Consider the following 22,942-nt stretch of genomic DNA (forward strand, 5'->3'; position numbering starts at 1 on the left):
CTGAAAACTGGTCACAAAGAAAGTATTATAATCAAGAGAGTGGTGCCAAAATGTTTACTGATCCCTCTCCAAAATCTGTTTCCACCTGCCTAACCAGGAATGCATCCTTCAGTGCTGAAAGAGTAATAGATGTACCATTATGCCCCTGATATTCCTCCGGACTAAATTTTGAAATAACAAGTCTTCTTTAGGCCTATTTAGGAAGGGAGGAGAGGTTATATACTAGTTTATAAAATGAAAATGTGGTAGTGGGGAAATGGCACACAGGTCTAGGTAGATGGTTTTCTCTATCACCACAGAGGGCAGGTGACAGTGTCTCCTGGCCCATCCATCTACTCACTCTGAAACTCAGGTGTTCAAGAAGAATGACAGAAGACAATGAAAGGTGCAGAGGTTTATCTATATATGTTACTCTTCAACAGAATATGGTAGCAAGTTGTCTAGTTACACTGCACAAGAATCAGGTAACTAAAGCAGCAACCAATCCTGCATGTGTTCTTGCACTGTCAACAGTAGACTGTAAGATGAGACACTTTAAATTCATACAGCTTGGGTTGCAATTAGAGAGAGACCATTCCTTCAAAAGGATGTAACTAGAAGGTCCACACAGTCTAAGCAGCTTTTCAGTTATTCCTCCACCCACTATCATCCAGAACTGTGAATGGTCCCATTGTTCCAGCAAGGAAGAGTGGTAATAAATAGGCCTAAAGATAGAGGAAGATATCTGGAACCTATGCATCCAAGCGGCAGAGTGGGCTGTCGTATACCATCTGCAAATTGACTCTGTGACCAACCAACTCGCGGATATTATTGATGCCATACTTGATCATGGTGGGCCTGGAAGAAAAGGAAAGGAGTTTCAGGAGGAATTTCTTGGAAATTATAACCCCCACAAAAAATGCTGGAGACAGTATGAAAATGTTGTTAAAATCAAAAATACAGTGCTCCCGCGTCATACGCAGGCGTGCTTTACACAGCTTTCAGCATATGCTGAAAGCCACATGGGGAGAAGGGGCAGCGCATCCCATAGGGAATAATAGGGTGTGTGCCCATGGCACACGTGCACCATTGTGCCACCACGTGCACGAGCATAGATGGAATTTGCTTTACGTGGGGGAGTCCAGAACAGATCTCCCGCATAAAGTAAGGGCACACTGTATTCCCAGTAGTTGCATTCTAGACTACAGCAGAAATGCAGGAAAAAGAGCAGCTCCCTAGGAGCACACCTGTAGTTTGAGGTTCTCTGAGCAGCCTAACAGTGTGCCTCTCCTTCCATACCCACCCTCATTCTAGACCTGGAATAATGTTGCCATGGGAACACTCTTGCACACCATACATGCATAGCAATCTTGATGCTTCATCAGTTTGATCCAGGAGAATAACCTTCTGACTGTGTTCCAGGTCAGGAGGTGGGTGAGGACTAATCCTTCAGAGGTGAGGAGGGCACATGGCTTGGGTCATCTAGTCTCATGGCAGAGATTAGAGCTTCAGAGACAGAAGGTGCCAACTGCAGACTGAGGTTTATTAAGATTAGTTGCAGCTCCTGCTTACTTAAGAGTCTTAGAAACCTGCAATGTGAGTTATGGATGTGTTTGGTCCCCACCACAGAGACATCCACCAGCCTTCTGGCAGGATGCAGTACAAAAGGGTAATATAAAAGTGGGCTAAAGGAGCTAGCCCATCTTCCCAGGACTCAAAGGTACTCACCGTTCCAGAGACAGTCCCCAAGCAATGACAGACACTCCATCAGGCAAGCCCATGGGCAGCAGCAGCTCTGGGCGGAAGACTCCTGAATTGCCCACTTCCACCCACTTCCTCAATCCTGCAAGAGAATGAATGTTGTACCATTAAGGTAGGGAAGTGGGACAAAGCAAACAACTTAGCCAAAGATCTTGGATGGTATCAGGACCATAGTCCTGAATAAGATCCAAGCTTATTGCACAAATTGAATCTGCACACATCTCTAAGACACAAGAAAAAGGACCTGTGGTGATCTGCACTAGGCCAAGAGGCGTAGACAGAGATGGGGAGGAGTATGTAAGGTATAATGAGAATATAGAAGAAAATGTCTCCAATCGCAGTGTTTCATAGCTAAAATCAAGAGACAAAAAACATGTTACAGTTTGGCCAGTCCCACAGCTATCATGGAGAGCAGAAGGAGGGATAAAGTACAAGACAAAAGGAGCACACTGATTCAATGTTCAAATGGCTGTACAAGCCAATTAAAACATTGCATTTTGAAGTACTGTATGGGAGACAAACAAGATATAAATAAATACTGAAATGGGTGCAAAATTTTCTCTATAGAGATATCTATGTACACACATACACACAAGGACACACAAGTATTTTTCTTACTGTGCCCCAATTCTAGATCCACTATTATCTGAAAGCCCAAGAAAGTTTAAACATTGGAAGCACAATCAATGTGGAAAGGAGGGGGTGGCACATCTTTCATCCCCTTGGAGTCTCTTTACCCTCAAACAGAGGGGGCGGGAAACCTTACATTAATATCCTGTTGTCTTTAAAAATATTTTGAGAAGTCTTGTTTATAGAGGATTTTAAAAATAAGACTAATATATGAAAGAGATGTCAGGTATTAAGTTCGTGTAGCTTCAGAGTCATGAGTCTTGTATTTAATAAGGGCTGAAATATTGCTCTGGAAAATTATGTGGCATGTCCTTCAAATATCAGGACACGTGGGGCCTTCAGAAAGAGGAATTCCTACAAATGGGTGACAAGGCAGCACATCAGGGTATGCTGACAGTGGAAAAGGATCCTAATTTATATCGTATTATCAGGATGGCCAGTTTTTGCATGAGTCATAAGGGGATTATCAAAGGCTAAATTGGGGACAGTCAGAATTCCTTCTTTAGGCAATCAGTGCCCAGCTGCCTTCCTAGCTGAGGCCGAAAGCTAAAAAGTCCGATAGCTTAGAATCCAAATGGGGATCAGAGTTTTCAGATAGCTTGCTCTGTTTCTTGAAAAACATGACAGCCACTATTTGGCATGACTTGGCCTCTTTTAACCATCTTATCTAATAGCAAAGATCCCAACAGAAGGAGAGAAGGGTAGGGAGAAACAGGCAACATTGCAGTTTTTCAAATTGCATTCACCCAATTCCTAGTACTCACCCTGGTGATAGCTGAAAACCTCCATGCTGGGCTCTGTATAAGGATTGTATGCAGGCTTGAAGCGCAACTGAGTGATTCCTGCCAAAAAGATAACAGTTGGTTCCTGGAAACAGGCAACCCCCAAGGAGCCTTTCTCCTAGACTGCTGCCCATCCCCAGACCTGCCCTCTGACATCCACCTCCATTTCACCATTCAACAATTCTTACCCAACTTGGTGAAAAACTCCTTCAGGACACCCATCAGGTCCCCTAGGGTCAAGCCATAATCAGCCACTACCCCTTCGATCTGATGGAATTCCGCCAAGTGTGTGGCATCTAATGTCTCATTTCTGAAGACACGATCGATAGAGAAGTATTTCACAGGGGTGAATTTTTCCTGTCAAAGAAGGATTTGTCATTAACCTACTGCACTTTGTCTTGGTTCAGACATTTTAATCTCAGCAGATAGAGCACCCAGACTTAGGTGAACCCTGCCCTACCAGCTTTAGATGAGTCCCACAATTACCCTGCAGTAGGGGTAGGCAATGCTGGCTTCACACTGGGTGTGCTATAAGCATAAATCTCATAAGGGCACATTTGCCAACTCCTGCATTTACAGTGAAGCCATTCCTTCATTTTTTTTCATAATTCACATATCCAAGACAGTGCAAAGTAGGAAAAAGTATTATTGAGTAGCTACCTGCTGTGCTAACTGATAGAGCATGCGGGCACTGACAGCAGTTGTGTGCGTCCTAAGGAGGTTCTTCCGAGCCTCCTCCAGTTTCCAGTCATATTTGTACCTGGGAGGGTAAGAATGGGAAGAGATTACATAAAAGAAATGTGGCTTGTGATTCCAAAAGGTAGTATCTGAGATATAGGACTGAAGAACAGACCAGTATAAGCACTATTACTCTCAGAAGTTGAAAGAAAGAGCTTACTGCCTGGACCTAGTTTTTAAGAAGTCATCCATTGCCATTTTATTGCAGAATTTGAGATTTTGCTTCCCTACACATTGCCTGTGTGGCCTAGAGATTTGAGTGTTGCACTGAGATTCTGTAGACCAGGGTTTGATTCCCACCTGGGCAAAGAAACCCACTGAGTGACCTTAGAAAAGTCACACTCTATTAGCCTCAGGTGAATGCAATGGCAAGCCTCCCCTGAACAAATCTTGCCAAGAAAACCCCATGATAGGTTTGCCTTAGGATTGCCGTAAGCCTGAAATGACTTGAAGGAACACAACAATAACAAACACACACATCTGGAAAGTAATATAGCTCAGGCTATGACTTCTAAGAGTGCAATGACTCTAGAAAACATAGGAGACTAAATTCCACCACATGGGAGCCTTGTGTCTCGTTCTTCTTTAATTCTCGTAGCACGATCATCACTAACTAGGATGACCCCACCATCCACAGGAACTGAAGAGCTTTGTTTTACAAGGTGTAACCATTAATCCTACAGTCAGCTGGGCAAGGCATCACATAAATTTGAGTCTTCAACATGCACATGCTTTTCATTAGTATAGTTTGCACTTCTAGGTCCAACTCCAGAGCAAAAAATATTTATCAAATCTTACCCCTGAGAGCCATAACCTCCTTGCGAGTGAACCTTCTTTACCCGCTTCAGATAATCCATAGGAAACTCAATGGCTTCAGCAGGATCTGGAAAGAAGGAGACAACATGTAGGGACCCATGCAAGTCCATCTAATACTCTGGAGAAATGTGAGGAATAGCTTGGAGAAAGTACTTTCATTGCTCTCTAAATCCAAGGGAAGACAGGCTTCCAGAAGATGGCTCATATTTGCAGTACATCAGTCCACTATTACATTACATTCAGTAGAAAAATGAGGGCAAGCCCAAAGAAAAGTGTGCTTGCCAGAGAAGTCGCAATCTTGGGAGTGGGGCATGGGCACAAACACATTCAGAATTGTGGGGAAGTGACTCAGACACCACTATGAGATGGCTGCTATGATCTAGTCATGGTCTGAGCAGACAAAAGGACTTAACCCATCACCTTTGGATGAGGTGCCCTCCCCAGCTTGTTTCATAAACTGTTGGTCATAACAAAATGGCAAGAAGGTAAAGGGCATTTTAAATCAAACACAGATTATAATGAATTTCCAATTTTTTAAACCATAGGATCCTCCCACAAACCACCACTTCAGTAAAATGCACTGTGGTAGCTGCAGACTGCACAGTAAAAGTCAAAATCTAGTGCTTGCAAGCACTATCATGGCACAAAAATATGGACCCAAATCATGTCTTCTTCATGGAATGACAACAAAATGATGATAAAATCACTGAACACACTAGTTTACACAAAGAAGGACTATGATTTGATGGTGGTGTATGAGGCAAGAAATAATATGTTGTTAAAATTATGTGTATTCCTAAGAATCTATGTCTTGGCTCTAGGCTTGTGCTTTAGTAGCATTAGTGAGCATAGCTCTGTGGCTTTGACTGTAATTTGTAAACACCGATGTAACGTTTAATAAGATGGCAGTTTGGGGTAGAGTAGAATCCAAGATAAAAACCACTCTCATTTAAGGCTTCAAATATACTGGAACAAAACTCAACACCATATAAAATCAAAACACATGCACAAATGCTTTGGTTGTGCACACCTACATTCCTATCTGTATAGTTTGGAAGTGTGTGCTTTCTCTACATGACTATGTGTATGCTGTTCTTCTGCGTGATCCTCCAACACCTCCTGCTTCATCTGTTCAGTCTGAACTCTATGCTCTCCTACTGTCCTCCCCTCCATACTAAAATGTTTTTGTCTCTCTTATGCTCCCTTCCGATCCTTTTCTTGGACAACCAGCAATGCATTTCTTTGGAAGGCTCTTAGAAGCTTCCTGGTTCAGATGTGAACTGTTTTAGGTGCCCACAAAAATACTTCTTGATACAGAACAATGCATGGGAGGAAGAATTTAAGAAGGGGGCTGTCTGATAATTATGGCAGTAAAATTGCAGGTCTCTTGCAATTCACCACTGCATATTGAAAATCCACATCCTAAAGAATCAGGACTCTACTGTGATCAGCCCATAAAGGGAGAAATCCTGAGACCCTGATATCCTAGCTTTGAAAGGGCTGGTGAATGGCAGCCAACTGACCTTTTATGAAGAAAGTGTCATGCTGGTCCCTGGCTGGATGCTGCTGCGGCTGGAAGAGGGCATCAAAGTTCCAGAAGGAGCTCTCAATGAAATTATTGGTAGGCATTTCTGTGAAACTGAAGAAAGAAACATTTAGTCAACAAGACAGGTATGAAGAAAGCAGTCACTGGAATAGCTTCTGATGAAATATAGGAATAAAGCTCCAACCAGCACAGAAGTCATCAAGAATTGAACCTAGAAAAGCAATGAGAAGGAGGTCTGCTTTAGCCATAGTGTTTTGCTAGAACTATCATCCTCACAGGAAATAATCCATAATGGAAATGTATTAAACATTCCATGCTGGCATGAGATCAAAATTAAAAACCATGTTGGCTCAGTTCTCAAATGTACATATTACGGGAGAACACATTTTGTCCTCCCAGCCCATCAGGATTTTGCAGATAAAGAAATACATACCCCATTTCGAGGAAGATCTGTCGGAACTGACTGCGGACTTTTAGCAGTGGGTGGAGATGTCCACATTCAGGCATGATGCCCAGTGCCTCAAAGTTATACGTCTTGAAACTCAAGTCTCTCCAAGAACCACTGCAAGTTTGGGGAAGATGAGTGAGAGCAAGGAGAAAAGAGAGTTAATTTTGTCTTTGGGTATGGTTCCTTGCAAATCACTTTTCACTCAGTTGGAGAAATGCTACTTATAAAAAAAGCAGCTATCAGCATGTTAAAGGAAGCAGGGAGGTGAATAATTCTGCCAAAATGGACTGCAAAGATGACAAGATCAATGGAAATTCTTTTCATCATTTCATGATGGCTGAGGAGATATTGGAGAATCACTGTGAAACTAAGAACTTTACAGCCAAGATGCAGATCCAGAACATAAGAGCAAATTCTGGTGGGAAACCATAAGATGAGAACACAGACCAAAGAATGACCACAATGGTTCCTTACCTGGCTATCATTTCTGGAGTGAGGTCTGTTTCCTGCTTGGCAACACTTGTACTGAAAGTATTTCCTTTTTTGACCCAGTATGACTTCAGATTCCTGAAAACAAACACAGTTTTTGCTGCTACTTCTGTTGAACAGAGCACATCTAAATTTCTTTTGAAGAGTTTGCATACCACAAAATACATTTCTGTACAACAGCGAGGGTGGGAAAACTAAACCCCACAATCTCTGTTTTTGCAGAAATGATTTCCAGAAACAGATATCATCTGGGGAGGGGTGATGAAATCTAAACTCACATTTCCATCAGGAGTTTCCGCTTTTTCAGTTCATTCTTGTCTTTCTCTTCAAGGCTATCAGCCTCCCCATGTTGCACCTGCAGCAGCTTCTCCCTCACTGAATCCTGTACAACCTCTACCTAGGAAAGAAGAAAAGCTCTTTGAAGACAGAGTCCTAATGCTTTCATTCCCATCCCATTATCCTTGGATTCCACTAATTTTGAAGCAGCACTGCATTTAAAATTAATAATAATAATAATAACATGTTTTATTTATAGACCGCTATTCCGCGATGATCATAGCGGTGTACAGTAAAATCATAATACAAAACAAAAAAAGCAGCTTTTCTGTTGTTCTGAAAAGCCCTACTATTCAATCACTTAGGGCACAAAGCAACATATACTACCCTGCAGAAACAAATACCTAAGATAAATGGGGACCTCGAGTGACTTACCGCCCGGAAGATCCGGGGTCCGCCTTCTGAGTTCTTGTCTAGCCGGATCCACTTGTTGGACATTGCTTTGCTGAATCCCACTTTTCCACTGGGCAGCTTCTACAGCGAAACAGAGGAAACATCAGGCCACAGGTGACCAGTCAAATGCCACAAAAGAAAATATCTGCTGAGCAGATGCAAGAATGGTACAGTCCTCCAGAAGTTGTTGACCTGTCACCTCCAGAAGCCCTATCCAGCATATACAGTGATGAGAAATACGCAATTTCCTCTTCAACAACATCTGGTGGAGTGTATGATTTCCACATGTCTTATGGGAAGTACATCCTCGGAAGAAAAAAAGGAGGAATTTTAAGTGAGGCCACAATAATATGTTGCAGCACTAGGACAGAGGGGACAATCAGTGCATGTGGGAAGGAATGTTACCATCAGCTCACTCTGGACCAGACCCTCAGAAGGGATGCTGTTAAACACTCGGACTTCATGGCTTCCTTCTTGCACAATTTCTTGGCCCTCAGGTGTCAGCTCCCACTTTTTGGATGTGCGCTGCTCTGCCTCAATCACCTGAAGAGAATAATGAGAATATCTTCAAAGGTACAATTCACTTAAAAGAAAGGGGTTGGGGCTGAAGCTTGAGAGGCAGGGGGAGGGAGAAAAAAGAGAAAGGAATGCAATAGCATTTGAAAGAGAAAGTAATACCTGTGGTCCTATCCAGGAGCCCCCAAATACCTTACAGCCTTTCCCCATCCACCTGAACCACCACCTGTATTGATGGAAGCACCGTGCTTCCCACATGAAACTACTTCATCTTGAGAAGAGAAACTTGTATTTGGATAAACCACTTCCATTTGAAAATAGAAAGTCAGACTACCAAATAAATTTTATAACTTTCTTTTTTAAAAATGTACATAGAAAATAGGTCAGGCAAAACATTCTGTCTGTAATGTTCAAGCCCAATATTCTCTCTCATATGGTAGTTTTCTATGTGCAGGAATATCTATTCACATTCCATCAAGGCATTTTGGTTGGCCTATTAAAGGTATCACTGTTTTGTGGATTTTTGATATTTTACTTTCCTTTTCACTCACCATTCCACCTGTCTTCTTCTCCTCTACTTTTTCAGATCACCAGGATAGTAGTTAAAGACTCAAGCTTTTTCTTTTCTTTTACCTGATCTGTTCATCAGCTAGTTAGAATGTAGGTCCCCCATACATATGTAAATACAAAGCCATTAGTAACAGTTTCAGTAACCTGAAACTGCCTGCCTTATTTATTTAGAGTCAGTTCAGGGTCTCAGTAGAAACAACATCAGATTGGGGTATGTTCTCTGCTCCTCTGCTAAAGAAAACTTATCTAGAACAGTTTTAGCTTTGATATTTATGGTATTTCAATATTTTGTTTCCCAAAAAAGCCTTGCAAGCTTTCATTTCCAACAACGTGCAGGGAGATCTAATGATGTGTTGGAAGCTAGGACTAACCAGTAACATTTCCTGCCATCATCGCTTCTGAAAACATTTTTACTGGGACTTCTTCTGAGACAAGTGCTGTCCAGTCAGGATGGGACTGATCTTACATTAAGACATCACAGTGGAGTAGAAATACAGTTGGCCCTCCACATCTGTGGCTCTGACTGTGGCGGATTTGATTATTTGCAGTTTTGATTAGTATGTTCTCTCTAGGAATCTATGTTCTCTGGTAAACCTGACCATAGAGTTGGGCTGGAGAACCTAGAATTTCCTAGAGAAAACACTTCTCTAGGCATTTTTAGGTCCTCCAGCATGGGTCAACCTCTGGCAGACATTGACCACAGAGTTGCACTGGAGGACCTGGAGATTCCTAGAGAGGTGTTCTCTTGGTAAAAAGAATAGTGACTTTTTTCATTTGCTGTTTTTCCACATTCATGCGAGTTTTTCACTCCTAATCCCAGTGAATGTGGAGGGACCACTATACATTGCAGCTACCACTGAATACAGTGAATCCTTCTTTCCCAAAGACCAGCCCAGATAGGGTATGATTTGGAGGAGGTAGAATGTAGCTCTTGGATTTTTGGTAATGTGTTAATCTCTTTCATACTGTGCATGCCAGCTGGGTAAGCACCACGAGAAAATACTTTTAAGGCATGATTTTAAAAAAGCCTGCATGAGTGAATGAATGTGTTCCGAGAGGATGCCATCATTGTCAAATTGCCATAAACAGCTAGCAGTATGCCAGTAAAACACAATTCAACTAGAGTACAAACAGCAACTTGGTGAAACAGGAGTTAGGAGAAAAGAAACTAAGCAATAAGGAAACAGTGCTTTGTACAAATCCCAGACTAGAAGAGAATGCAAGGAAGGACAAAATCATGGCAGCTGTGTTCCCAAATCTTTGTACATTACCCTTCTGCCAGGAACTGAGGGAGCCATTCTGTCTTCAGATGAATCTTGCAAAGTAAGTTAAGCTAAAAGATTTGAGATTTGCCCAGAATTGTTCTACACGGGCTTCATAGCTGTGACAGTTTTTTGAAAAGTTAGTTATCTTCAATCCAAAGTCTTCATTATTCAGTAACTGCTGAAGGACAAATACACAGCTGGCATTGCAGCGTGGTATAATGGTTTGAGCACTGGACTATGACTCTGGAGACCAGGGTTCAATTCCCAGTTCAGCCATGAACCCCACTGTGTGACCTTGGGCAAGTCACACTCTCTCAGGCTCAGGGGAAGGCCATGGCAAAGCCTCTCTGAACAAACCTTGTCAAGAAAACCCCATGACAGGGACACCAGAAGTTGGAAACAACTTGAAGGCAAACAACAACAAGGATGGCCACATGAAGGAAGAGACATGGCTCCTGTGTCTGGATTGTATTTCACTGGCATTTCAGCAGGTGTTGCTTGCCAGGGAGGCTAAACCCGTTTAACTTCTCTTCCTGACATACTGGAGAAAGGGACAAAGGGGTTTGAGTGCTGGACTATGACCAGAGTTCAAAATCCCAACTCAGACATGTCATCTTTCCTAACTTTCCAGCTCTCACATCCATACAAGCCCTCCCTTCAGCCACCATCTTGGGGGGAGAGAGGCAGGCTAGCTCCAACTGCCTGCCTGAAGAAGAAAAGCCCTCCCTTCAGCCACCATCTTTGGGGGAGAGAGGCAGGCTAGCTCCAACTGCCTGCCTGAAGAAGAAAAGCCCTCCCTTCAGCCACCATCTTTGGGGGAGAGAGGCAGGCTAGCTCCAACTGCCTGCCTGAAGAATTAAAGCCCTCCCTTCAGCCACCATCTTGGGGGGAGAGAGGCAGGCTAGCTCCAACTGCCTGCCTGAAGAAGTAAAGCCCTCCCTTCAGCCACCATCTTGGGGGGAGAGAGGCAGGCTAGCTCCAACTGCCTGCCTGAAGAAGTAAAGCCCTCCCTTCAGCCACCATCTTGGGGGGAGAGAGGCAGGCTAGCTCCAACTGCCTGCCTGAAGAAGTAAAGCCCTCCCTTCAGCCACCATCTTGGGGGGAGAGAGGCAGGCTAGCTCCAGCTGCCTGCCTGAAGAAGAAAAGCCCTCCCTTCAGCCACCATCTTGGGGGGAGAGAGGCAGGCTAGCTCCAGCTGCCTGCCTGAAGAAGAAAAGCCCTCCCTTCAGCCACCATCTTTGGGGGAGAGAGGCAGGCTAGCTCCAACTGCCTGCCTGAAGAAGTAAAGCCCTCCCTTCAGCCACCATCTTGAGGGGGAGAGAGGCAGGGAAGCTCCAACTGCCTGCCTGAAGAAGTAAAGCCCTCCCTTCAGCCACCATCTTGGGGGGAGAGAGGCAGGCAAGCTCCAACTGCCTGCCTGAAGAAGTAAAGCCCTCCCTTCAGCCACCATCGTGGGGGGAGAGAGGCAGGCTAGCTCCAGCTGCCTGCCTGAAGAAGTAAAGCCCTCCCTTCAGCCACCATCTTTGGGGGAGAGAGGCAGGCAAGCTCCAACTGCCTGCCTGAAGAAGTAAAGCCCTCCCTTCAGCCACCATCTTGGGGGGAGAGAGGCAGGCAAGCTCCAACTGCCTGCCTGAAGAAGTAAAGCCCTCCCTTCAGCCACCATCTTGGGGGGAGAGAGGCAGGCAAGCTCCAACTGCCTGCCCGAAGAAGTAAAGCCCTCCCTTCAGCCACCATCTTGAGGGGGAGAGAGGCAGGCTAGCTCCAACTGCCTGCCCGAAGAAGTAAAGCCCTCCCTTCAGCCACCATCTTGAGGGGGAGAGAGGCAGGCTAGCTCCAACTGCCTGCCCGAAGAAGTAAAGCCCTCCCTTCAGCCACCATCTTGAGGGGGAGAGAGGCAGGCTAGCTCCAACTGCCTGCCCGAAGAAGTAAAGCCCTCCCTTCAGCCACCATCTTGAGGGGGAGAGAGGCAGGCTAGCTCCAACTGCCTGCCCGAAGAAGTAAAGCCCTCCCTTCAGCCACCATCTTGAGGGGGAGAGAGGCAGGCTAGCTCCAACTGCCTGCCTGAAGAAGTAAAGCCCTCCCTTCAGCCACCATCTTGAGGGGGAGAGAGGCAGGCTAGCTCCAACTGCCTGCCTGAAGAAGTAAAGCCCTCCCTTCAGCCACCATCTTGTGGGGAGAGAGGCAGGCTAGCTCCAACTGCCTGCCTGAAGAAGTAAAGCCCTCCCTTCAGCCACCATCTTGGGGGGAGAGAGGCAGGCAAGCTCCAACTGCCTGCCTGAAGAAGTAAAGCCCTCCCTTCAGCCACCATCTTGGGGGGAGAGAGGCAGGCAAGCTCCAACTGCCTGCCCGAAGAAGTAAAGCCCTCCCTTCAGCCACCATCTTGAGGGGGAGAGAGGCAGGCTAGCTCCAACTGCCTGCCCGAAGAAGTAAAGCCCTCCCTTCAGCCACCATCTTGGGGGGAGAGAGGCAGGCTAGCTCCAACTGCATGCCCGAAGAAGTAAAGCCCTCCCTTCAGCCACCATCTTGGGGGGAGAGAGGCAGGCTAGCTCCAACTGCCTGCCCGAAGAAGTAAAGCCCTCCCTTCAGCCACCATCTTGAGGGGGAGAGAGGCAGGCTAGCTCCAACTGCCTGCCTGAAGAAGTAAAGCCCTCCCTTCAGCCACCATCTTGAGGGGGAGAGAGGCAGGCTAGCTCCAACTGCCTGCCTGAAGAAGAAAAGCCCTCCCTTCAGCCACCATCTTGAGGGGGAGAGAGGCAGGCTAGCTCCAACTGCCTGCCTGAAGAAGAAAAGCCCTCCCTTCAGCCACCATCTTTGGGGGAGAGAGGCAGGCTAGCTCCAACTGCCTGCCTGAAGAAGTAAAGCCCTCCCTTCAGCCACCATCTTGGGGGGAGAGAGGCAGGCTAGCTCCAACTGCCTGCCTGAAGAAGTAAAGCCCTCCCTTCAGCCACCATCTTGAGGGGGAGAGAGGCAGGCTAGCTCCAACTGCCTGCCTGAAGAAGAAAAGCCCTCCCTTCAGCCACCATCTTGAGGGGGAGAGAGGCAGGCTAGCTCCAACTGCCTGCCTATAAGAAGAAAAGCCCTCCCTTCAGCCACCATCTTGAGGGGGAGAGAGGCAGGCTAGCTCCAACTGCCTGCCTGAAGAAGTAAAGCCCTCCCTTCAGCCACCATCTTGAGGGGGAGAGAGGCAGGCTAGCTCCAACTGCCTGCCTGAAGAAGTAAAGCCCTCCCTTCAGCCACCATCTTGAGGGGGAGAGAGGCAGGCTAGCTCCAACTGCCTGCCTGAAGAAGAAAAGCCCTCCCTTCAGCCACCATCTTGAGGGGAGAGAGGCAGGCTAGCTCCAACTGCCTGCCTGAAGAAGTAAAGCCCTCCCTTCAGCCACCATCTTGGGGGGAGAGAGGCAGGCTAGCTCCAACTGCCTGCCTGAAGAAGTAAAGCCCTCCCTTCAGCCACCATCTTGAGGGGGAGAGAGGCAGGCTAGCTCCAACTGCCTGCCCGAAGAAGTAAAGCCCTCCCTTCAGCCACCATCTTGGGGGGAGAGAGGCAGGCTAGCTCCAACTGCATGCCCGAAGAAGTAAAGCCCTCCCTTCAGCCACCATCTTGGGGGGAGAGAGGCAGGCTAGCTCCAACTGCCTGCCTGAAGAAGTAAAGCCCTCCCTTCAGCCACCATCTTGAGGGGGAGAGAGGCAGGCTAGCTCCAACTGCCTGCCTGAAGAAGTAAAGCCCTCCCTTCAGCCACCATCTTGAGGGGGAGAGAGGCAGGCTAGCTCCAACTGCCTGCCTGAAGAAGAAAAGCCCTCCCTTCAGCCACCATCTTGAGGGGGAGAGAGGCAGGCTAGCTCCAACTGCCTGCCTATAAGAAGAAAAGCCCTCCCTTCAGCCACCATCTTGAGGGGGAGAGAGGCAGGCTAGCTCCAACTGCCTGCCTGAAGAAGTAAAGCCCTCCCTTCAGCCACCATCTTGAGGGGGAGAGAGGCAGGCTAGCTCCAACTGCCTGCCTGAAGAAGTAAAGCCCTCCCTTCAGCCACCATCTTGAGGGGGAGAGAGGCAGGCTAGCTCCAACTGCCTGCCTGAAGAAGAAAAGCCCTCCCTTCAGCCACCATCTTGAGGGGGAGAGAGGCAGGCTAGCTCCAACTGCATGCCTGAAGAAGAAAAGCCCTCCCTTCAGCCACCATCTTGAGGGGGAGAGAGGCAGGCTAGCTCCAACTGCATGCCTGAAGAAGAAAAGCCCTCCCTTCAGCCACCATCTTGAGGGGGAGAGAGGCAGGCTAGCTCCAACTGCATGCCTGAAGAAGAAAAGCCCTCCCTTCAGCCACCATCTTGAGGGGGAGAGAGGCAGGCTAGCTCCAACTGCCTGCCTGAAGAAGAAAAGCCCTCCCTTCAGCCACCATCTTGAGGGGGAGAGAGGCAGGCTAGCTCCAACTGCCTGCCTGAAGAAGTAAAGCCCTCCCTTCAGCCACCATCTTGAGGGGGAGAGAGGCAGGCTAGCTCCAACTGCCTGCCTGAAGAAATAAAGCCCTCCCTTCAGCCACCATCTTGGGGGGAGAGAGGCAGGCTAGCTCCAACTGCCTGCCTGAAGAAGAAAAGCCCTCCCTTCAGCCACCATCTTGAGGGGGAGAGAGGCAGGCTAGCTCCAACTGCCTGCCTGAAGAAGAAAAGCCCTCCCTTCAGCCACCATCTTGGGGGGAGAGAGGCAGGCTAGCTCCAACTGCCTGCCTGAAGAAGTAAAGCCCTCCCTTCAGCCACCATCTTGAGGGGGAGAGAGGCAGGCTAGCTCCAACTGCCTGCCTGAAGAAATAAAGCCCTCCCTTCAGCCACCATCTTGGGGGGAGAGAGGCAGGCTAGCTCCAGCTGCCTGCCTGAAGAAATAAAGCCCTCCCTTCAGCCACCATCTTGAGGGGGAGAGAGGCAGGCTAGCTCCAACTGCCTGCCTGAAGAAGAAAAGCCCTCCCTTCAGCCACCATCTTTGGGGGAGAGAGGCAGGCTAGCTCCAACTGCCTGCCTGAAGAAATAAAGACCTCCCTTCAGCCACCATCTTGGGGGGAGAGAGGCAGGCTAGCTCCAACTGCCTGCCTGAAGAAGAAAAGCCCTCCCTTCAGCCACCATCTTGGGGGGAGAGAGGCAGGCAAGCTCCAACTGCCTGCCTGAAAGAAGAAAAGCCCTCCTTCTGACCACCATCTTGAGGGGGAGAGAGGCCTGTTATGTTTGTTTGTTTGTTTGTTTTACTTTGTATTGTACTTCCTGTTGTACACCGCTTTGATCTAATTTGGAAAAGCGGTATATAAATAAACATTATTATTATTATTATTACATGATAATAGGGAATATGATGGCTTGTACGATTCTAATTTTTGTGCTCAGTTGTGTATCTTTGCATTTTAGGATCTCCTCCAATTCTTTCATAGCTGTCCTTCCCTTAGGGTCGCCGGAAGTCATAAGTGACCTGAAGTTAAACTACCATCACAACAACAAAGATTGATTATATAATAAATGGTGTACTGCTTTAAATGATGGACTATGATTCTAGAAGACCAGGTTCTGCTCAGAGATGAAGCCCATCTTTGGCAAGTCACACTCTCTCAGCCTCCTCAGGGGAAGCAATGGAAAGCCTCCTTTGAAGAACCTTGCAAAGAAAACCCCATGATAGGTTTGCCTTAGGGTCTCCATAGGGGCCCTAAGGCAAACAACAACAATATGTGTGTGTGTATAATGTGCATGTGTATGTGACCTTGGCCAAGAAGTCACACTCTCTCAGCCTCCTCAGGGGAAGGCAATGGTAAACCTCCTCTGAACCAAATCTTGCCAAGAAAACCCCAGGCTAGGTTGGCCTTAGGGCAGTGGTTCTCAACCTTTGGGCCTCCAGATGTTCATAGAACCATAGAGTTGGAAGAGACCACAAGGGCCCCATTCTGCCATGCAGGAACTCTCCATCAAAGCATCCCCATTGACAGATGGCCATCCAGCCTCTGCTGAAAGACCTCCAGGGAAGGAGACTCCACTACACTCTGAGGAGGGACTGTCTTCCACTGTCGAACAGCCCTGTTTTGGACTCCAATTCCTAGAAGTCCCACTCAGTATGCTCACTGTTCAGGAATTCTGAGAGCTGAAGTCTCAGAAACCTAGAAGGACTTGAAGGCACACACAGCAGCTAATGCCTTCCTTCCTCTCTCCTTTCTACACAGCTGCCACTAGGGGTGACCGAAAGCTCTCCCAGGCAATCAGAGGCCACCAGGGGCGGGACCAGTCCTCCAATTGGCTGTTAGCAACGAAGGGGCGTGGCGTGCATAAGCCCCGCCTCCGGTGCCCCTCCAGTCTCACCTCCCCCAGCGCCTGCAGGCTCTTCACAGCCCCGACCAGCACTTGGTGGTCCAGGCCCAGCACCGCGGCCGTCTCCAGGGTACAGATCCCGGCCTCGCCGCCAGTCCCTCCCGCCGCCTCCAGCCTTTGTAAGAGCAGCTCCGCCGGAGAGACAGCCTCCGTCGCCGTCTCCATGGTGGGAGACATCTTCCCGGCGACTCCTGACAGCCACTTCCGGCTCGCGATGAGAAGCGGAAATGACGACATTTTTTCCTTAGCCATAGAGATTTCCTGGTTTTGTCCTAGCGCGTCGCCTCCAGAGCAAGACCTGAACAGGGCTCGATAATATTGGACTCTCACTTCCAAGAACGTAACTTCCGGTTCCCCTACGCAGGCCTAGGAGGAGGAGGAGGAGGAGGAGGCGGCAGCCATTTGCGTGGCAGCTACAGTCAATGGAGAGTGGAGACCTAGAGGAGGCTGGCATTTGTTGTTGTTCACTGCCTTGGAGTGGATCTCGACCCATGGCGACCCTATGGATGAGGCCCCCTCAAGACCTCACTGCCCTCCGTGTTCTCTGCTTGGGTCTTGGAGGTTCATGTCCATGGCCTCCTTCATGGGGCCTAGCATCTTCTCTTTCTGCCAGGGATGTATTCAAGTCCCAAGCCCTTCCAAGATACTGTCAGTGGAACAGAGGGCATGATTATTAGCACATTTGCAGAGGGCATCCAATTAGGAAGAGTAGCTAATACCCCAGAGGTCAACCCAGTGTCCCCAAACTATATCTGTGCCACTGTCAGACAGCCCTTACTGTCAGGAAGTTCCTCCTAATGTTGAGCTCTTTTCCTGCCGCTTCCATCAATTGTTTGGGGTCCTGTTCTCTGGAGCAGCAGAAAACAAGCTTGCTCCTCTCCATCACATCCACAAAGGTAGCTTTGTTAGTCTTTACACAAAAGTAAATATTAAAAGAGTGCATGTTATATGCCATTGGATCCATTGTGATGTGGATAAAATAATTCATACAGATCCAGTGGATATAACTTTGGCTCCACTTGTCCAGGGATAATATGTAGATACTTTTCAGTTTGTGCAACCTGAGAACAAGGACATGATTTTCTGGAGGACTGAGGGCACCACATGTGTGTTGAACCCTTCCCTTGACTTATTAAAGAGCTGGCTAAGTGGGTAGAGGAAATAGTCAATGCCTTACTAAAATTAGCAGACTTCCAGCTTCCCTGAAGGAGGCAGTTATAATACCATTGCTAAAAAAGCACCCCAGGATCCCACCATTTTGGATAATTATCAGCTAGTTTCTAACATTGCATTTTTGGGCAAGGCCCTACACTGTAGATGTAGGGGAACCACAAATAGCATTGTTAGATCTCCTCCTGCTGTCTGCCTTGGAAGTCATTAAAATGTGCAAACAGGGCCAAAATACACTAATAGCCAGGCAGCCACACTTCAGTAAGAGCAAAAAGGAAACATATGGGGGGGGGGGGGGCAGTAACACGGCAGCGGTACTCAATGCAAAGCAACAACAGTGGCTCTAAAACCATAGAAACAGGTGTCAAGTCCTAACCTAGACATGGGCCAAAATAAAGCTGCTTCAAGTCACTTTGGAGGTATGGTGTTTCAATGATACATTGAGTCCAGAAGCTGCATCAAAGCCAGCTTTGGCGCATTTTCCAGACTCTTAGGACGCATGCATCATTGAAACACCATACCTCCAAAGTGACTTGAAGCAGCTTTATTATGGCTGTCTGTATAGGGCCAAAGGCCTGTTACAGACTGCCAGAATAAAGCTGCTTCGGGTCTCTTTGGAGGTATGCTATTTAAATGATGCATGGGTCCTAAGAGTCCGGAGGTCGCGCCAAAGCCACGCTCCATTCCTAAGCACTGGAGTGCAGCTTTTGGTGCAGCTTCCGGATTCTTAGGACCCATGCATCATTTAAATAGCATACCTCCAAAGAGACCCGAAGCAGCTTTATTTTGGCAGTCTGTAACAGGCCAAAGTTTCCATATGTTCTCTGGAACCTGGACTCCATTCTAGAACCCAAGACCCTGCTTCAGCTGTTGGTTCTTGGCGGTTGGAGGCCAGAGGCTGCTTTCTGTGAGGCTCCTTGGCTTGGACTTGAGTCTCAGGTCCCCCTTTATTGACCATGCCTCGCTTCAAGGACTTCCTCAAAGTGAGTGAGGGCCGAAGGGCAGAGGCCAAGCGGTGGGAGGACAGCCATGTTGTCCCTCATCTTCCCTGGCTCTCCTTCACCGTCTCTCTCCTTTGTTTGCAGGTCTCCAAAAAACCTATTCAGTGGATGTTCCCATGCATCAGGCGCAAAAATAAGGAGGACAATGATCCAGAGTAAGGCCCCACTTCTTTCCTTCCTTCCTGGCTTCCTGTCCTCTGTCTTTCTTTCCTTTTTTTCTTTCTTTCCCCCCTTCCTCTTTCTTACCTTCCTTCCTTTCTTTCTTCTGGGACATACTAAAACAAATGGCTGTACTGTACTTGCCCACAGAGAAACCATTACAAAATACTTGCCCACGGCAAGTACTCTTCAATGATTCTCTGTGGCCAAGTATGGAAAATATCTCCCAATGATTCCTTATGGGCTAATATGATTTCTCTATGGGAAAAATTTCCCCAATGATTCTTTATGGGGAAGTATGGGCTCTATAAAGACAGGCCAAAATAAAGCTGCTTTGGGTCACTTTGGAGGTATGCTGTTTAAATGATGCATGTGTCCTAAGAGTCTGGAAGCCACGCAAAAGCCAGTCTTCATTTGGCACAGCTTCCTGACTCTTAGGATAGGATGCATGCATGATTTAAACAGCATACCTCCAAAGTGACCTCAGACAATTGGGGGGGGCCGAAGCCAATAAATAAATAATTAAATAATTTTTTTTAAAAATGTAAATATATAAATAAACCAGGACAAATGTAGGACAAAATTTTCAAATGGAAGACACTTTTTTAAAAAAAATGGAGGACATGCAAAAAAAATTGCAGATTTAAAAAAAATGTTAATATAAATGCATGTTTCTGAGGCTTCTATAGACAATTGCCCCCCAAAGGCCCCGGCGGCAATCGGCGGCAGGACCGGGCTGGGGCCGGTCCCAAGGCCTTGCCGGGCCGCATTTGGCCCGCAGGCCGCAGGTTGCCTACCCCTGACCTAAAAAGACAAGACATATGGAGGAGGAAACGGTGAGGGGAAGAGGGGATCAGGTCCAGCATTCTTCTCTCCCTCTGAGGCCTGGACCAAGGCAGATGGACCAGAGGGAGGGCTCTTCTTCTTGAGGGTAGCCCTGGTGGAGCTAGGGCCTTCCCTGTTTGATGGTAAAGTAATAGAGTCCATCCCCCCCCCCCACTTTTTTTTTCCTCTTTATTGGAGAACTGTCCAAACTCATTCTTTTTTTCTCTTGATAGAAAAGCAAAAGAGACAGGAGCCGCAGGGAAAGGAAGAGATGGGGAGAAAGTGAATAACTCTTTCGACTCACAGGTAAAAAAGGGCAAAACTGGCAGGGGGGAGGCTTTTACGAACAGGGCCACCCCAAGACCATCCCCTTGCGGCCTTGTTTAAATACTTGAAGGGGTGTCATATCACTCCTTGACCTTCTCTTCTCTGGGTTAAACATCCCCAGCTCCCTGACTTGTTCTTCATATGACATGGTTTCCAGATCCTTGACCATCTCAGTCGCTCTCCTTTGGACGCATAGGTCCAGTTTCTCCACATCCTTCTTGAATTGTTTTGCCCAGAACTGGACACAACATTATTCCAGGAGAGCCCTGACCAAAGAAGAATAGATTGCCAGTATTACGTCCCTTGATCTAGAGACTATACTCCTATTGATGCAGCCTAAAATAGCATTGGCCTTTTTAGCTGCCACATCGCACTGTTCACTCATGTTCAACTTATGGTCTCTAGGACTCCCAGATCCCTTTCACATGTATAAAGTCTCCTTAAGACAGGTGTCTCCCATAATCCTATATCTATGCATTTCATTTTTCCACCCTAAAGAACTCTGAAGAACTCTTTCAACTCATGGGAAACAAAAGGGCCACCCCCTTGTAGCCCATGTTCTCCCTCTCACTTCTCTTCCCCTCCGTTATTTATAGGATTCAGATGCCGATCCCTGCCCCGCGGAGACTGTTCCTGGGCCCAGGTAAGTTTATCTCTCCAAACAGCCGAATGACCGGCGCATGAAGATGTTTCTCAAAGAGGCCTTTCCCTAGCATCGTCCTGTTTTGTTTCCTGACCTTTTCTTGCTCAGTTTCAGAGTCCAAGAAGTTCAGGGGAGAACTTCCGATGAGAATCAGGAGTTTGATTTGAGTGAACTTAATTCTTCCCCGGTAAGAAAGGAAGGAGACTCTTAATACTGGTTTATTTTAATGTCTACAATCCCACTTTGGGATTATCGGAAACTGTTTGTTTTTATACTTCATCCAAGTCCTCTGCAGTGGCTTTCTAATATAATGATCTAGGTATTCTTTATGCACCTTGTCTTTTTGATACCAAAGATAAGCGTGGAAACCAAAATGAGCATTAAAACCTTCAAGAGACAATAGTTCCCCCTTTTTAAAGTTATCCAACCCAAAATCCACATTAAAGACCAAGTCCAATAGGAAGGAAGGACACATTCCCAAGGCTTGTCACACTGGGCCTCATTTTCCCTGCTCTCTTTTCCCCTTCTGACAGACGATGGAAACCCTGCATCGGCTGTGCAAAAGGTTCTCCAGTTTCGACCAAGAAGAGAAGTGGCACATGGCAAAGGTCATCTCAACAGATCATTTGTACCTGATGATAGATCATTACTTGGAATCAGAAGAAACGTGGGTACACTCCTCCTCCCAGGATGTGCCCTATTTTCTCTCCTAGGGGTTGGGGGTCCGGCAGGGATGCCATTGGCTGTCCTTCCCTTTCTCTAGAGCCTGTGATCAGCTCATGTGTGCCGTCTTCTCTGAAGGCAGCTGCAACGACCTCAACACCTGCCTGTCTATCTTCATCATGAAACTGAGTGAAAGTGAGATTCTGAATGGTGACGAGTTGCCTTTGGCCAAGGTACGGAGCTGACATAGCTCATCCACAAGGTAGGAAACCCAACGTAGTTTCCCTCCCTCCTTCCAGGTTGTTTACCAGAAAACCTGCTTCTCTCCTCAGGTGAAGGCGATCAGAGGGATCAGGACCATTGTAGCAGACCTCAGCAACATCCAGACCCTGAAGGACAAGCTGTTGTTCCACTTTGTGGCCCTGGCCAACTTCTTGTTCAGCCAGTTCCAACCCAAAGAGCAGGGGACCAGAAGGAAGCTCAAAACATACCTGGTCCCAGGGTAGTTGGCTGAAAGGCAGGCCTGGGGAAGAAGTAGCCAATGGGGCTAGAAGCAGGAATACAAACCAACCCTCAACCAACCATCTTTTCTGTCCCCTGCAGGGAAGCAATTGACATCTTTGGAATCCTGCTCCAGAGGCTGAACCTGGTGCACGACATGAAGGCCTACTTCTTTCCCAAATAAGCGCCCTGCCTTCTTTCGCAGTGAGTCTGGTTTCCCTCTGTGTCCCTCTCTCTCTGTCTCTCTACCTGGGGAATGGTTTTCCCTTCAAAGGGAAGACGCACAAACCAAAAGTATCTCTCTTTCCTTCCCCTCACAGGACCAAAAGACCATCCCTTCCACTGGTGCCATGGCTCTACCCCAAGAGACTTCTCTCCTTCCTCCCTTCCCTTTTCCCATCCTCCCTCCCTCCCTTTCAACTGCCTTCCTCCCTCTCTCCCTCCCTCCCCTTCCCTTCTCTCCTTACTTCCTACCTCTTTCATTGCTTCTCTCTTTTCTCGCTCCCTCCCTCCCTCCCTCCCTCCCTCCCTCCCTCCCTCCCTTCTTTCTTTCTTTCCTTCCTGCCTCCTTCATTCTTTCCCTCCTTTCTCCCTTACTTTCTCCCTTGCTTCCTCCCTCCATCCCTCCTTCCTTCCTCCCTTCTTTCCTTCCTTCCTTCTTTCCATCATTCCTTCCCTCTTTCATTCCATCCCTCCTTCCTACTTCCTTCTTTCCTTTCCTTCTTTTTTTCTATCTTTCCTTCTTTTTCCCATCACTTCCCTCTTTCTTTCCATCCCTCCTTCCTTCCTACTTCCTTCCTTCCTTTCCTTCTTTCTTTCTATCATTCCTTCTTTTTTCCATCATTATTTCCCTCCTTCCTTCCTTCTCTTCCTGCCTCCCTTCCCTCTTCCCATCCTCCCTCCCTCCTTCCCTTTCTACCACCTTCCTTCCTTCCTTCTTTCCTTCCTTCCTTCCCTCTTTCCTTCCTTCCTTCCATCCCTCCTTCCTTCCTTCCTCCTTCCTTCCTTCCTTTCCTTCTTTCTTTCTATCTATCGTTCCTTCTTTTTTCCATCATTACT

The 22,942-nt window shown here is 47.3% G+C and overlaps 2 protein-coding genes across 5 annotated transcripts; one reads left to right on the top strand and one right to left on the bottom strand.

The window, feature by feature from the left end:
* Positions 1 to 381: 381 nt before the first annotated feature.
* On the bottom strand, positions 382 to 16,808 carry LOC149323098 (phenylalanine--tRNA ligase alpha subunit-like). Of its 2 annotated transcripts, none has more exons than XM_089487295.1 (13): positions 16,586 to 16,808; positions 8,324 to 8,461; positions 7,901 to 7,999; positions 7,468 to 7,586; positions 7,175 to 7,267; positions 6,686 to 6,814; positions 6,230 to 6,345; positions 4,689 to 4,773; positions 3,813 to 3,912; positions 3,341 to 3,509; positions 3,135 to 3,212; positions 1,708 to 1,822; positions 382 to 837 (listed from the first exon to the last, which is right to left on the bottom strand). In XM_089487295.1, exons 1-13 carry the CDS (start codon positions 16,769 to 16,771, stop codon positions 732 to 734), a joined length of 1,533 nt encoding a protein of 510 aa, XP_089343421.1. In that variant the 5' UTR covers positions 16,772 to 16,808; the 3' UTR covers positions 382 to 731. The 2 variants fall into 2 exon arrangements, with proteins under 2 accessions (XP_089343421.1, XP_089343429.1); XM_089487303.1 differs by lacking the exon at positions 16,586 to 16,808 and adding an exon at positions 10,276 to 10,413.
* On the top strand, positions 16,796 to 22,293 carry LOC149323099 (uncharacterized). 3 transcript variants are annotated; one of them, XM_089487319.1, is made up of 10 exons: positions 16,796 to 17,490; positions 18,850 to 18,920; positions 19,983 to 20,055; positions 20,673 to 20,719; positions 20,828 to 20,906; positions 21,253 to 21,386; positions 21,483 to 21,615; positions 21,715 to 21,884; positions 21,986 to 22,087; positions 22,204 to 22,293. In XM_089487319.1, the coding sequence occupies exons 1-9, from the start codon at positions 17,392 to 17,394 to the stop codon at positions 22,065 to 22,067; spliced, it is 888 nt and encodes a 295-aa protein (XP_089343445.1). In that variant the 5' UTR covers positions 16,796 to 17,391; the 3' UTR covers positions 22,068 to 22,087; positions 22,204 to 22,293. The 3 variants fall into 3 exon arrangements, with proteins under 3 accessions (XP_089343445.1, XP_089343451.1, XP_089343438.1); XM_089487325.1 differs by lacking the exon at positions 16,796 to 17,490 and adding an exon at positions 18,604 to 18,747; XM_089487312.1 differs by lacking the exon at positions 16,796 to 17,490 and having other exon boundaries at positions 18,604 to 18,920.
* Positions 22,294 to 22,942: the final 649 nt, after the last annotated feature.

The sequence above is a fragment of the Sceloporus occidentalis genome, unplaced genomic scaffold (assembly GCF_023333645.1).
Source record: "Sceloporus occidentalis isolate IW3139 unplaced genomic scaffold, rSceOcc1.0.p SCAF_1, whole genome shotgun sequence".
Taxonomy (NCBI): domain Eukaryota; kingdom Metazoa; phylum Chordata; class Lepidosauria; order Squamata; family Phrynosomatidae; genus Sceloporus; species Sceloporus occidentalis.

Excerpts from the sequence above, each read along its gene's own strand:
- LOC149323098 (XM_089487295.1), bottom strand. The coding sequence starts at position 16,771 with ATGTCTCCCACCATGGAGACGGCGACGGAGGCTGTCTCTCCGGCGGAG. Across the intron at positions 6,346-6,685 it reads CAGATCTTCCTCGAAATGGG|TTTCACAGAAATGCCTACCA; the intron begins GTATGTATTTCT and ends TTCTTTCTTCAG. Across the intron at positions 3,213-3,340 it reads GGAGTTTTTCACCAAGTTGG|GAATCACTCAGTTGCGCTTC; the intron begins GTAAGAATTGTT and ends TCTTTTTGGCAG.
- LOC149323099 (XM_089487312.1), top strand. The coding sequence starts at position 18,721 with ATGCCTCGCTTCAAGGACTTCCTCAAAGTGAGTGAGGGCCGAAGGGCA. Across the intron at positions 21,387-21,482 it reads TACTTGGAATCAGAAGAAAC|AGCCTGTGATCAGCTCATGT; the intron begins GTGGGTACACTC and ends CCCTTTCTCTAG. Across the intron at positions 21,616-21,714 it reads ACGAGTTGCCTTTGGCCAAG|GTGAAGGCGATCAGAGGGAT; the intron begins GTACGGAGCTGA and ends TTCTCTCCTCAG.